This window comes from Nuphar pumila, chromosome 2 (genome assembly GCF_984573655.1).
Source record: "Nuphar pumila chromosome 2, dmNupPumi1.hap1.1, whole genome shotgun sequence".
NCBI classification, from domain to species: domain Eukaryota; kingdom Viridiplantae; phylum Streptophyta; class Magnoliopsida; order Nymphaeales; family Nymphaeaceae; genus Nuphar; species Nuphar pumila.
Window position 1 is genome coordinate 69,626,572 of NC_143250.1, and position 13,860 is coordinate 69,640,431.

Below are 13,860 nucleotides of genomic sequence, written 5' to 3' on the forward strand. Positions count from 1 at the left end.
TGGATTCTGCCTATATGTCATGTCTAGCCAAATATTCATCATCCTGACAGTTAAAACCCACGGGTTTTTAACAACGTTGCCCTTCCCAACGCCACGATGATCTCCGTCCCTCTCCCAAAACAGGAGATGATGGGGATTTCATGAATCACCCATTGCCACTGTCATCAACGTTTCCAAATGAGCCTTTACAAAAGATAGACTCCGATTGCCGTACCAGGCTCTCTAATAAATTCATCAGTATCTGTGAGCATGACCTTTTTGGGCCTAATCCAAGCCTACTGTTGTATAGACCAAGGATGGCTCGCTCCAAAGTATTCTAAACTTTTTTGGCAGGATCATGACCATGAGTGTAAGATGCATGGAGTGCCTTGAATAGTTGCCAGCACTTTCTAAAAACTTCAATAGTTCAGAACGTACTTCATTTATGCTTCCAAAATTTTATGAGAAGCTTACATCTTCCAATATAAAAGACTTTCACGGCTATTGAAAATATACTTTTCATCAACATTTCTTGAATCCTCGAACCTTAAGTTCAAGGATCTTGGATTTGAGATCTGAGGGACTCAAACGCACCCTAAGGCAATTTTTGGACAGACCTCAAACCACATACTAATTTCTTACTGCTGTCTTAAATACATATTTGTCCTTCGGACTGTTTGCTACTTTTGACACTCGTTTGTTATCCATCTGTGGCTGTTACTGTTATTCCCCGGTATTAAAATATAGTCTGTGGGGCTTGCTCTGGAGTCGAATTGGAGACTGCTGTTTGTATAAAATGTTCAAAGCATCCTATAATATGCTGGAGAAACCTTGTCTAGCACAATGGCAAGCTGCTGGTTTATTCTTCATGGCATCTTAAGTTCGTTTATGCCTTGAAATGAAGAAAATTGCCCACAAAAAGCTGGGGGTAATTTGATCTTTAAGAAATCACAGATGGTAATATGGAATTACAGAATCATGAAAGTTTGACCTGCATTTGAAATTCCTGGTCTTTGCTTGATCATATTCGTTCTTAAAAGTTGTGGCTACTAAGTAGCATTGATAGTGTACGCTTTATTAGTCATTGGATTACTTCACCTGGTGACTCAACTTGGGGTCTCTATTGAACCGTACTAGCTGCATGTGGGGGCCCTCCTTGGTCAAGGGAGGCCCCGATCTCTGTGTCACAGAGCTGAGCGTACCTGAACTGTAGATGCTGGCTCTGTTGAGGTCTTAAACCTGAAAATGAACCCAGGGCCCAGTGGTTAAAATGAAATTGGTGGCAGGTTGAGCAGCAAGCGTCCTTCCCCAGATGTGCATCAGTCAATGACATAACCCACCATGGTAAAAATGATATCCATTGAAAGTTACAGGTGTGCCTGATTTTTTCAATGAAAAACTCCACTAGATTATATTGAAAAATAAAGCAATGATTGTTGGATGCAACAGATTCAATAATAATCATAATTTCCTTGTCTTTCTCCTGAAGTTTTACATGGCAGATTGGGGGCCTAGGACAAGGCCCACTATAACAAAACTGGATTGATTAAGCTTTGGAGTTGATCATAAGCATACATCAGATACTGAAAGAGTAAAAGGTTCAATGCCACTTATTGTGGGCATGGAGCAATTTCCTTAAGGAGTGAATGAACATAAAAACTATATTTAGAACCAGGAAATAAACATTTTTGATAAGTATTACCAGTATTCCCCACAAGAACATTCTCCGTTCTTGAACAAGTGAAATCGATTTCCATCCCTAACAATGATCTCTCTATCAACCAAGATGGTAACAAATTTTGTGAAAGAATGGCAATCATTACAGATGCGTAAATTCTTAATTACACGAATGGCAGCCGAAGACGGTGTATTAAGCATCCCAAAGGCAATTGCAAGCCTCTCGCTATGATACAATGAGTTCTCCCTCCTGTTGACCTCTGTATATCCCAAACTCCTCATGTCAATACTCAACTTCTGCAACTTTGCATACATCTCAACAGTCTGAGGGTGTGATCTATCACCAGAAGTGAAGTGGTACATTTTGTTCCTTATCTCTATCCAACTTTGTCCAGGAATTTTCCTTAAACCTCTTTCATTCAACATCAGCCTGACTCTGTCTGCAGAATCTGACTTTCCAGCATCATCATACATGTTGGCCAGCAAAACATAGGTAGCTGCGTCAACTGGATCTAACTCAAGAGCTTGACCAGCTGCATACTCTCCTAAAGCTAAATTCTGGTGCAATTTACAAGAACTCAATAATGTTTTATATACAAGTGCATCGGGTTGGAAAGGCATGCTTTGTATAAGCTCCACTGCAGACTCTAGATGCCCAGCACGGCCTAGAAGATCAACCATGCATACATAATGATCCGATGCGGCTGTGTTTTTGTGAATTTCATGCATTTGATTGAAAATTTGACGCCCTCGGTCAACCAAACCACCATGGCTGCAAGCATATAGAGCTAACAAGAAAGTTATGTCATCAGGCTTCAACCCTACTAGTTGCATCTCTTCGAAGCAATGAAGGGCACTGGCAAACTGCCCATTTGATGCCATTCCAGCCATTAATGCATTCCATGAGACAATGTTGGGCCTGGGGATTAATGCGAAGATTCTCTGGCTATCCCTTATGTTTCCACACTTAGCATACATGTCAATAAGGCTGTTTCCGACAGAAATCCAGTGCTCAAACCCCGTCTTTACAGCACAGCAGTGGATCTGCTTCCCTACTTCCATTGCTGGCAAACCAGCAGAAGCAGATAAAAAGCTTGCTAAGCAGAAACTATCAATTTTGATATTATCATTTAGCAAAACTTTAATAATCTCTAGGGCCTCTACATGATGACCCATCTGATTGTTTCCCTTAGCTAAGCTTGTATAGGTAACTACATCTTTCTGTGTCATTGTTTTAGTGACATCCCAAGCATCCTTAATCATCCTGAATCTAGCATAAACATCAACTAGTGAATTTCCAACAGCAATATCTGTAGCCACTCCACTCTTGATTATGCAAGCATGAAATTGTCTTACTTGGTCTAGTACTTGTATGCTGGAACAAGCCTTAAGTAAGCTAGAAAATGTGGATGAATTTGGGTGGATTCCAGTCACTTTCATATCATTAAATGCTTGAATAGCTTCACGTTCTTTGCTCTGCAGTGCGAAGCCAGTAATGAGAGATGTCCACAAGATAACATCAGGCTCATTTGCCTCTTTGAAAACAGTCAAAGCATCTTCATATTTCAAGCATTTCATGTACATGTCAACGTGTGCATTAACAACAGATGCATCCTCTTGTAATCCAACCTTCATTATCCGTGAATGGATTAACATTCCGAACTCCAATGCTGGAATACATGAGCAGGCTTTAAGAATGCCAGCGTATGTGTAGGAATTTGGAGATATGCCAATAGCTTCCATGTGACGAAAAGTATCTATTGCTTCAACAAAATTTTCAGCTTGGTTGTGCCCAGAAATCACAGCTGTCCACAAGAATACATCAGATTCTGGTGTTTGATTCAAGACTTTGATGGCATCTTCTATCACCTCACATTTCAAGTACATATCAACAAGGGCAGTTTTCAAGACTAAATTAAGTTCAATTCCCAGTAGAAGAGTATGAGAATGAACTAACTTAACATACTCATAACCAAGAAAAAATGATGCTGTTAATAGATTGACAAAAGTGAATTGGTTAGGAGGCATTCCCCACTCTTGCATTTGAAAATACAATCTAAGTGCCCCACTGGGATCCTGTGCTTGGACAAGTGCAGCAATCATTGTTGTGCAACTGATTATGTCATGAAATTGCATCTCCAAGAAAACATCATAGGCATCCATGAATCTCTCACACTTTGAGTAGAAATCAATCAGCGCACTTGCTAAAACCATATTTGAGATGAACCCACATTTTATCATCCAACCATGAGTACGTATTCCCTTCTCGAATGCCCCAATAGAAGTGCAAGCACGCACAGCAGTAGCAAATGTGAACTTGTTAGGGATCAAACCAGTTGAAAGCATCACATCAAACAAATCCAACGCCTTCTCATTCTCTCCATACTTAACGTAAGCAGATATCATTCCAGTCCATGAAACTATATCCCTTTGAGGCATTTCATCAAACAGTTTGCTAGCATGGCTGATGTCATAACATTTCACATACAGAGAGAGCAGATTATTTTTTAAAAACACATTATGCTGAAGTCCCAGCTTTATCACAAGGCTATGAACAGCGAAACCCACTCCCAAAGCCCTCGAGTTGCATACTGAAACAACCCATGAACAGTGCTCCTCAGAAACATAACTTGAGTCTTGATGGGCACCACACTGCAAAAGTTGTGGAGGTTCTAAAATTTGAATTCTGGCCTTTTCATTAGAAATGAAAGATGGGTTTTGGCTACTGAGATGGCCACTATAAGAAAGAACGCTTCTAGAATTCTTCTTAATCAATGAAAGAATATGGTTTGTAGGGAAGATGGGTAGCAGTTTGGGGCAATAAGTGTGAAATAGAATGTGATTCATACTAAAAAGTAAACCTGGGTGTAAATTCTAACAGCTCTCCATATCACTAACTAATGGGATCTATAATGTGTGTAAATATCCACAAAACAAGGATCTGAAAAGGAACAAAAGCAAAAACATCCAACATGGAAATGAGCTGAGCTTGAACAAGGGACAAGGGCATACCTTTGTCACCCACATTTCCATATAAACTACTAGCCGTTAGGTTTTTGGAAGATATGAGAAACGAACCTCGATAGAAATTATGCCATATCCTGGAGATTCAGCATGAACTTGTGATGTTAAATGAGCTGACCTTGAGCAAGGGTGTACGCTTAGGATGAGTTTGCATAAGAGTACACAGACACGGATACGAATCATGCCTCCTTGCAAAATAGGACACGACGACACATTATTTTACTGATATTTTTTTTTTTAATGATGAGAAACCCCGGCCGACAACCAGATCACTTAATGGGCCCGCCTCTAAGTGAGGTAAACCTCGGGTGGGGTTACCCACAACTAAATCCGGACACGTTTGGAAACAAGAAGAAGAAAAAAAGGCAAAAAGAAAAATGACAACTTTTCCAACCATTCCAAACAAGAGAAATTTTTTGAAAGAAAAGTTTTTTTAAAAAGTGTGTTTTTTGATAGGAAAAATTCTTTCACCTAAGGTAGCAGAGAAAAAATTTCTATCAAAAAATCTTTTTACTTACGGTAACCAAGCACCCGCAACACATCTCATCGCATGGAAAACTACAAGAAAAGCTTTCTCCATCTTCATCTTCTTCCTACCCTCCCTCTTTCTCTCTCATTTTCTTGCATTCTCTATTCTGTTTTTCTCATACTACAAAAACAAGTGAAAATTTTTCATTTAGAAAAGTTGTATCAAAACTTCTTATAAACAATTTTTTTTCGTGTCTTGCTTTCAAACGTGCAAGGAGCCCGCCAATTAAAGGCACCTGCACAAAGAAGAAATTCCACTTAAGCCAGCCTTTTGCCTTCAATTCCAAAAACAGGCTTCACGTTTCTGAAATTCTTGATTATGGCCTTTCGTGGCTTGTGTAATAAGCATTGTTTTGGTTTGCCAACGAATGTCAGGACTTACATTGTTGATATGTATGCTAACAATTGCTGTTTGAGTTACGCTCGATGTGCATTTGATGAAATCGTTGAACCCGATACCACAACATGGAATTGCATGATTGGTGGATATGTTAGGCATGGATGCTTCAAGGAATCATTGATGTATGAAAAATGAAACTCACAGGATTGGAGTTGAATTTGAATATATTATTTGTGGCCAAAATACACAAGTTTTAAACATTGTTTGATATTTCTAGTAGTAGGAGAACCATATTTGGGGTTAAAATCCATAATTTTTTGACATACTCTTAAAGCAGTTGTATATCCAAAAATATGAATTGATATTTTTTGACAAATTATTCAAATTTTAAATATTATTTAGTATTTAGATCCAATCCATGATCTATATTTAGAGATAAAATTCAATATACTGGATAAGCACAATTGTTCATGTTATGGATGGATAAGTGTTCCATCCATGCTTGGACAGCAATCAAACATACTCTTACTGACTGGCTGTTTTCTTTTTTTATTTGGTTTACTGGCTATTCATGGCTGCCCGTAAAAGTTGCCAAGTCAACATGTTGTACACTGCCCATCTCGAGAAAGCATGAGATGGATGGTGGAGAATGCTCTCATACCTGATGCAAGAATTTGTTTTGCTAACAATGTTTGACAATTTTTGGCTTTTGGAAGCAATGTGGCAGAAATCCTTAATTTGTTTTCGCAAGACACTTTTTCTTTGACATTTTTCCCTTTTCTCTTTTCTAGTTTCTTTTCTTTACAGTTTTTTTTACTCTTCCAAACGAGCAATTTTTCCTCCAGAAAGTGAAAAATGTTTTCCAGGAAAATTTTGAGGGTCCTCTCTCTCTTGGTATATGTGGAGGGTTCATCTGAACCTTCTTCCTTTCTCTGTTTGAGGCCCTCCCTTCCACCATCCGCCACCATCCATGCACACAAACAAGTGATTTTTTTTTTAGAAAAATTATCATATGAAAACTTCTCAATAGGCAAAATTTATTCTCATATGAGAATTTTTCTCGCTTCAAATCGTGCCCTTAAGTTCCCAACGTTCATGGAGTAAGTTGGAAACATTTTTCAGGTGAGAGAAGTTTCTCCCATAGTGGTTGAGAGCCACCATTCAGGCGCTCAATTGATCATCACACTTTTGTTCCTTATACCAGTGCTTTCTTTTAGCAGGTAAAGGCTTTCTCTCTTTTCCTTTTGTTTCTGGGACAGGGCATACCAAGAGGATCCAGTGGACGGTAGGCTCTCGCTTTGCCCTTTGTCTTTTCTCTATCTAATTTCTTTATTTTGTTATGCTTATCTTTTTTTATCTACTTTTTTTTCCTTCTGTTTCCCTCAGGCTGTGGGTCTCTGTTGTATCTAAAGTAGATGTTGTGTTGTCTTTTTGGTTTTTGTTTTCATGGGATATGTTGTTCTGGTGATCGCATGAAAAGGTTGCAGCCAAAGACTGCAGCTGCAAGTGTGTTAGGTGAGGTTGAAGTTTAATAGAAGATTCCTGTTGGTGCATTTGTTTTTTTTTTTTTCATTTCTTTTTCTTCACTGATTTGATTGCTTAATTAGGTGATTTTGGCATTGTTGGTTCCAAACAGAATCCTTAACCATTGCTCTGTTGATTTGGTGAGGTAGAACTTGCACCTCTTGCTGTTCACGAACCACTATAGAAGGAATGATGGTTGTTATAAGTTATCTTTACTTAAGGTTATTTCAACTCTATTTGAACTGAGATCGAGTGATGTCTGAGCAGAGGTGCATTTCTTTGTTGAAGGAATGCAAAACTTTGAATGGTCTTCTGCAAATCCATGGTTACACAATCAAAACAGGGTGGGACAGTGACCCTTTTCTCTTAAGTAAATTCTTGTTATGCTCTGCAATCACCTTTTCTGATGCCATTGATTATGCTTGCCTTCTTTTCCAAAGCATTCCCAAACCTGATGCATTCATGTTTAATACTCTCATTCGCGGGTTCTCAGAGTCAAATATGCCCCAACAATCCATTTTCACATATACCCAGATGCAGAAACATGGAACCAGGCCAGATAGTTTCACTTTTGCGTTTCTCCTCAAGTCTCTCATCAATTTTGGATCTTTAAATGCATCAATGCAAGTTCACTGTGATTCTATCAAGCATGGTTTAGACTCTCACAGTTTTGTCCGAACAACACTTATCACTGCTTATGCTGCTTCTGGAAGTATTAGGTGTGCTCACCAACTGTTTGTTGAAATGCAAGGACCAAATTTGGTCTCATACAACGCAATACTCTCTGCCTGCCTGCGATGTTCAGAAATAGGACAAGCGAGAATAATCTTCGATCAAATGCCTTGGCGGAATATCACGTCCTGGAATATAATGCTTTCTGGGTATATGCACGCAAACGAAATGAAGCTGGCAGCTCAGTTATTTGATGACATGCCTCATAGTGATTTGGTCTCATGGAATACAATGATCATTGGGTATGTGCAGAATGGGAACCTCAAATTGGCTTTGGAATTATTTACGGAGTTGCGATTGAAAAGTTTGCAACCAAATGAAGTGAGTATCACCGGGGTGCTCTCATCTTGCTCACAGATGGGAGCACTAGAATTTGGTAAAACAATTCATGGGTATATTGTCAAAGCTGGATTCAGCCATACTGTCACTGTAAATAATGCACTTATTGATTTATATGGTAAATGCGGAAATATCAATGTGGCAAGCCATATTTTTAGTTGTATCACGAACAAGGGCCTCATATCTTGGACTGTGATGATTGAAGTGCTTGCCATGCATGGGCATGGTGATGAGGCTGTTGAGCTTTTCTACAAGATGGTGCATTCAGGAGTAGAACCGGACAGTGTTACATTCATTGCTGTTTTATATGCATGTAGTCATGCGGGTCTAACACAAAAAGGAATGGAGTTATTTGAGATGATGAAAGAGTTCTATCATATTGAAGCATCTATGGAGCATTATGGCTGCATGGTGGATCTCTATGGTCGAGCTGGTTTGCTAAATCATGCATATGAGTTCATAATTCACATGCCAATAAAGCCTAATGCTGTAATTTGGAGAACTCTGCTTGGAGCATCCAGCATACATGGTGATGTTATTCTTGCTGAGCATGTAAAGAAACGACTGTCTGAAATTGACCCTGAGAATTCTAGTGATTACATACTGTTGTCAAATATATATGCGACTGCTGGAAAATGGCAGGATGTAGCTGTTGTGAGGAAGTGGATGGCTGAGAGGAAAATCAGAAAGACACCAGGTTGGAGTATGATAGAAGTTGACAAGGTGGTCTTCAGCTTTGTTGCAGGTGACAGACTGAACCCAGTTGCAGAAATTGCCTATGAAAAGCTGAGTGAGATAATTACAAAGTTGAGATGTGAAGGATACACTGCTGATATTCATCTTGTCTTGCACGACATAGAGGCAGAAGACAAGGAAGATTCTGTTTCTCAACACAGTGAGAAGCTTGCTGTTGCTTTTGGAATGGCTAGACTGCACGGAGGCTGCGTTATCAGGATTGTGAAGAACTTGAGGATTTGCAAGGATTGCCATACAATGATGAAGCTCATATCAGGAGTATATGAAAGGGAGATTGTTGTTAGAGACAGAAGCAGATTTCATGTCTTCAAGGAGGGTTCTTGCTCTTGTAGAGATTTTTGGTGAATGTAGTGAAGAAATTATAGAGAGAAGACAACAAAGCAAAATCGTGCTCTTGGAATACAAAGGTTGAAGGGCATTAAAAGGATAACTTTTGCCAAAAGAAACTTGGATTTTTTTTTCCTTTTCTTTCTCTCTATTCTATAAGATACGTCAGCAACTCAGCTTTTAGAGGAATGCAAGAAAGAAATATAAACAGAAAAAGGGATTAAAGCCCTGTAACGCCCCAAAATTCAAGACTTAACTTTTTATGAAAAGTTTGAAAGCTTTGTAATCATTCATTTATCAGAGTTTTTAAATAGTAATTCAGTCAAAAATAGTGTTTGAAAAAGCAAGTCAATGGACCTTGGGCGCATTACAACGCAAACTTTCTTTCACAAACAGTTTTGAAATCCTTACATTTAAGAAACCAAATAGATTATGAAAATGCAATTTTTAGTAGTTTAAGACTTGTACAAATGAAAGATTTTCAAGAAAACCTTTATACCAACTTACATAAATGTCCTCGTGAGCGAAACATCAGGGAAAGAGTCTCATCACGTCATTTGTGTCATCGCAGTCCAAAACATCACCTGCTTATAAAATGGGTCAGTTTCACTAAAAACTGGTAGGTGCACCAGTGAGACAATATAGAATTGAAATAAACTATTATAACAAACAATGAGTTATATCTAGCATGTGCAATAGACTATGCAAATGAATAAGTATTTCTAACTTGAATAATTAAGTATGCAAACAAATAAAGGTTTTCAATATGAGCAATTTACTATAAAATCAAGTGAGCTATCAACTATCACTCGGTAAGAGTTCATTTTCACACAAGACATACACAATTTCACGGCAAATAAATACATTATTCATAAGGTGCAAGCCATTGCACAATAAGCAATTTATAAGCTGCACACGATAATTAGTCACACAACAACAATTGTATATCAATCACACGATGTAGTTAGCTTATAAGACAAACAACTACATTAGTTTTAGTTGTAAACAGTTCATAGATTACTAGCTGTAAGCAGTTACATTAGTCATAAAAGACTCGAGCTAATAAGTGTTACATTACAACAAGCACGAATAGTTCGACCAAGTAGTAAAGCAAGTCACATATATCATATTGCAACTAGCATAATGCTATTATCATAAATATTTAACTAGTACGAGCTGCTAGTTACTACTAGCAAAGAACTGCGTAAGTAGTTCAACTAAGTAGAGCACTGTTACAACAGACGTGCATAGTTCAACGAGTAATACGTTGAATTATAGAGCAAACAAGCAAGTAATGTCACAACATACACATCTTAAATAATGTGAATAGGTTAACTTATGTTTCGATATTAGTTGGCCAGACGGGTATGCGCAAGGCACGAAACGTAGAAACATCCGAGACCAGTCTGGGGTTTATTATGCTATGCGTTTTATAATACTTCAGGTGACTGACTGAGTCTGCTCTTAAGGGGACAACCAGTGACCAAGAGAGTAAATTCTCAAAGGCATGGGTGGCCCGTGGATGTATCTAAACTTTTGCAGAAGTGGCTTGAAAGCTATCTTTTGTAGCCTATTTTTCTTCCTTCTAATGACTGAGGGAAGTCGAGTCTTTTGCTCGAAATAGCCATTAATGGCCTGTCCATCAGAGTTTTGTAATATCTCGTCCTCTCTCTTGGTCGAATGGGCACGACAGAGGTTTCTTAACCGCCGCCCCATTCTTCATGCTCTGGTTTGCTAGAGCCACTCGAGCGTCTTGCCTGTGAAGGCGAAATCATCACCATTAGGTGATTTATACACGCCATTGTACGTTCGAGGCAACCATACACCTCTCATCCTACTTACCGCAGTACGTAACGTACCTGTTCAAAAGTACAACCACGATGAGAGGGGTCAACTTATCGTGAAGGTGAAAACATCATCATTTTGTGGTCTCAAACACGTGCCATTGCATGTTCGAGGTAAACATAGATCTCTCATCCCCTCTCATCGTAGTTGTACTTTTAAACGGGTACATTGCAAACTACGATGAGTAGGATGAGAGATCTATGTTTACCTTGAACGTGCAATGACACATGTTTGAGACTATAAAATGGTGATATTTTTACCCTCACAATAACTTGACCTCTCTCATCGTGGTTGTACTTTTGAAAAGGTACGTTGCGTACTACAGTGAGTAAGATGAGAGGTGTGTGGTTGCCTCGAACGTGTAATGGCGTGTATAAATCATTTAATGGTGATGGTTTCACCTTCACGGTCAAGATGATCGAGTGGGTCTAGCAGACCCGAGCATGTAGAATGGGGTGACAGTTAAGAAACCTCTATCGTGCTCGTTTGACCTGCTGACTCCTGCCAAGAGAGAGGACAAGATGGTACAAAACTTTGATGGATAGGCCATTAATGGCTATTTCGGGCAAAAGACTCAGCTTCTCCTAGTTATCAGAGTTATGAAAAATGGGTTGCAAAAGATAACTTTCACGCTACTTCTGCAAAAGTTTGGATGCATCCACGGGCTACCTATGCCTTTAGGGATTTACTCTCTTGGTCACTGACAGTCCCTTTAAGAGCGGACTGAGTCAGTCACTCGGGGTATCATAAAACACATAGCATAATAAACGATCAGACTGGTCTCGACTGTTTCTACGTTTTGTGCCTTGCGCGTACCCGCCTGACCAGCTAATATCGATATATAAGTTAATCTATTCACATTATTTGAGATGTGTGTGCTGTGACATTAATTGCTTGTTTGCTCTATAGTTTAGCGTATTATTCGTTGAACTATGTACCGCTTGTTGTGGTGTTGCTCCAGTTAGTTGAACTGCTTACGTAGTTCTTTGCTAGTAGTAATTAACTGCTTATACTAGTTAAATGCTTATGATAATAATATTATGCTAATTCCAATATGATATATGTGACTTGCTTTACTATTTAGTTGAACTATTCGTGCTTTTTGTAATGTAGTATGTGTTGGTTTGAGTCTTTTATGACTAATGTAACTGCTTACAGCTCGTAATCTATGAACTGCTTATAATTAGGACTAATGTAACTGTTTGTCTTATAAGTTGCCTGCATATTGTGATTAATATATAACTGTTGTCGTGTGATTGCTTATCGCGTGTAGCTTATAAACTGCTTGTTGTGTAATGGTTTGCACCTTATGATTAATGTATTTGTTTGTCGTGAAATTGTGTATGTCTTGTGTGGAAATGAACTCTTACCTTGTGATAGTTGATAACTCACTTGATTTTATAGTAAAATATTCACATTAAAAATTTTTATTTGTTTGCATACTTAATTGTTCATGTTAGAAATACTTATTCATTTGCATAGTATATTGCACATGCTAGATATAACTCATTTCTTGTTATAATTGCTTATTTCAGTTTCATATTGTCTCACTTGTGCGCTTACTAGTTTTTCGTGAAACTGACCCATTTTATGGGTAAGTGATATTTCAGACTGCGATGGCGTGATGAGACTCTTTCCTCGACGTTTCACTCCTGAGGACATTTCTGTAAGTTTGCATAAATCTCTCGTTTGTACAAGTCTTAAACGACTAAAAATTGCATTTTCATAATCTATTTGGTTTCTTAAATGTAAGGGTTTCAAAACTGTTTGTGAAAGAAAGTTTGCGCTGTAATGCGCCCAAGGTCCATTGACTTGTTTTTTTAAACATTATTTTTCGTTAAATTACTAATTAAAAACTTTGATAAACGAATGATTACACAGCTTTCAAACTTTTCATAAAAAGTTACAAGTCTTGGATTTTGGGGCGTTACAAGCCCGATGCTAACACAATCAGCCGAATCAGTCTTCGTAAAGTTTGAAGTTCAAAAATAAAAAACCTAGTCCTCTCCCTGGGCCTTCTCTCGACTCTCACGGACATGGTACTCTCTCCGTCTTACCTATTGCGTCTCGTTCCCCTCCGGCTAACGCCTCTATTCCAGTCAGGCTATTTTCGGCCAGTCGGCAATGGAGGTAACCTCTCTCTCTCCGGTGATGCTCTTTTGCGGTTATGCCCTTTTCTTTGGTATTTTTTTTGCATTTTTCCCTTTGGAATTCAATTCATGAGATGTATGCTTCACATTGTTATGCACTAAGCATTTCCTACGTTCAAAGAGGTTTTCAATTTTCATTGATTCTTTAATAGAAAAACTTGAAAATTTGAAAATTTCAGAACTTGAACTGAAAATCACTACTTTAACAGAAAAACTTGAAATTTTTCATAGGGGTTTTCATTAATTCTTCTCCGCAATGGCACCTATGGTCACAAATACGTTTGATTCAAGTTTTTCCTATGTGTACATGTGTGTGTGTGTGTGTGTGAAATCGAAACTATGGAAGGCTAATTGTATGGTTTTATCAATGTTTTTGTCCTCTTGATGGCTGCTTACTTGGCTATCTATTTTGATAAAAATTATAGATTTTTAAATGTTTTTTTCTTATTATTGATGCTCGTGAAGGTATTGAATGTGTCATTTTGTTAGTCAAGTGTATTTTTTAGTGCTAACATTGTGTTTATTTTGGATTTATCAATAGGTTGTAAAAATTTTAAAACCTTGCCAATTTGATCAATGTAGCTTAAGACCTTCAAAGGTATGTACTTCACAAATCTGTTTTATATTTTTATTTATATA

The 13,860-nt window shown here is 38.2% G+C and overlaps 2 protein-coding genes across 13 annotated transcripts in view; one reads left to right on the plus strand and one right to left on the minus strand.

The window, feature by feature from the left end:
* Positions 1-1,677: 1,677 nt before the first annotated feature.
* LOC149845710 (Pentatricopeptide repeat (PPR) superfamily protein) lies at positions 1,678-4,095 on the minus strand. Its single transcript, XM_089989109.1, has one exon. It carries the CDS (start codon positions 4,093-4,095, stop codon positions 1,678-1,680), a length of 2,418 nt encoding a protein of 805 aa, XP_089845235.1.
* A 2,100-nt stretch (positions 4,096-6,195) lies between these two features.
* Positions 6,196-13,860, plus strand: part of LOC149845711 (pentatricopeptide repeat-containing protein At1g74630-like) — a 55,404-nt gene continuing 47,739 nt past the window's right edge. For 8 of the 12 annotated variants that reach the window (XR_016430212.1, XR_016430210.1, XR_016430208.1 and 5 more), the window contains exons 1-3: positions 6,196-6,670; positions 6,769-6,833; positions 13,763-13,819. Coding sequence is in view for 3 of the 12 variants with exons in the window: in XM_089995931.1 (XP_089852057.1) it covers positions 7,328-9,244 (1,917 nt within the window). In the remaining 9 variants the exon portion in view is untranslated. Of the gene's footprint in view, positions 6,671-6,752; positions 6,834-7,028; positions 7,064-7,155; positions 9,346-13,762; positions 13,820-13,860 lie in introns of those variants that run through there. The other 4 variants (XM_089995931.1, XM_089995930.1, XM_089995932.1 and 1 more) reach the window with 4 other exon arrangements.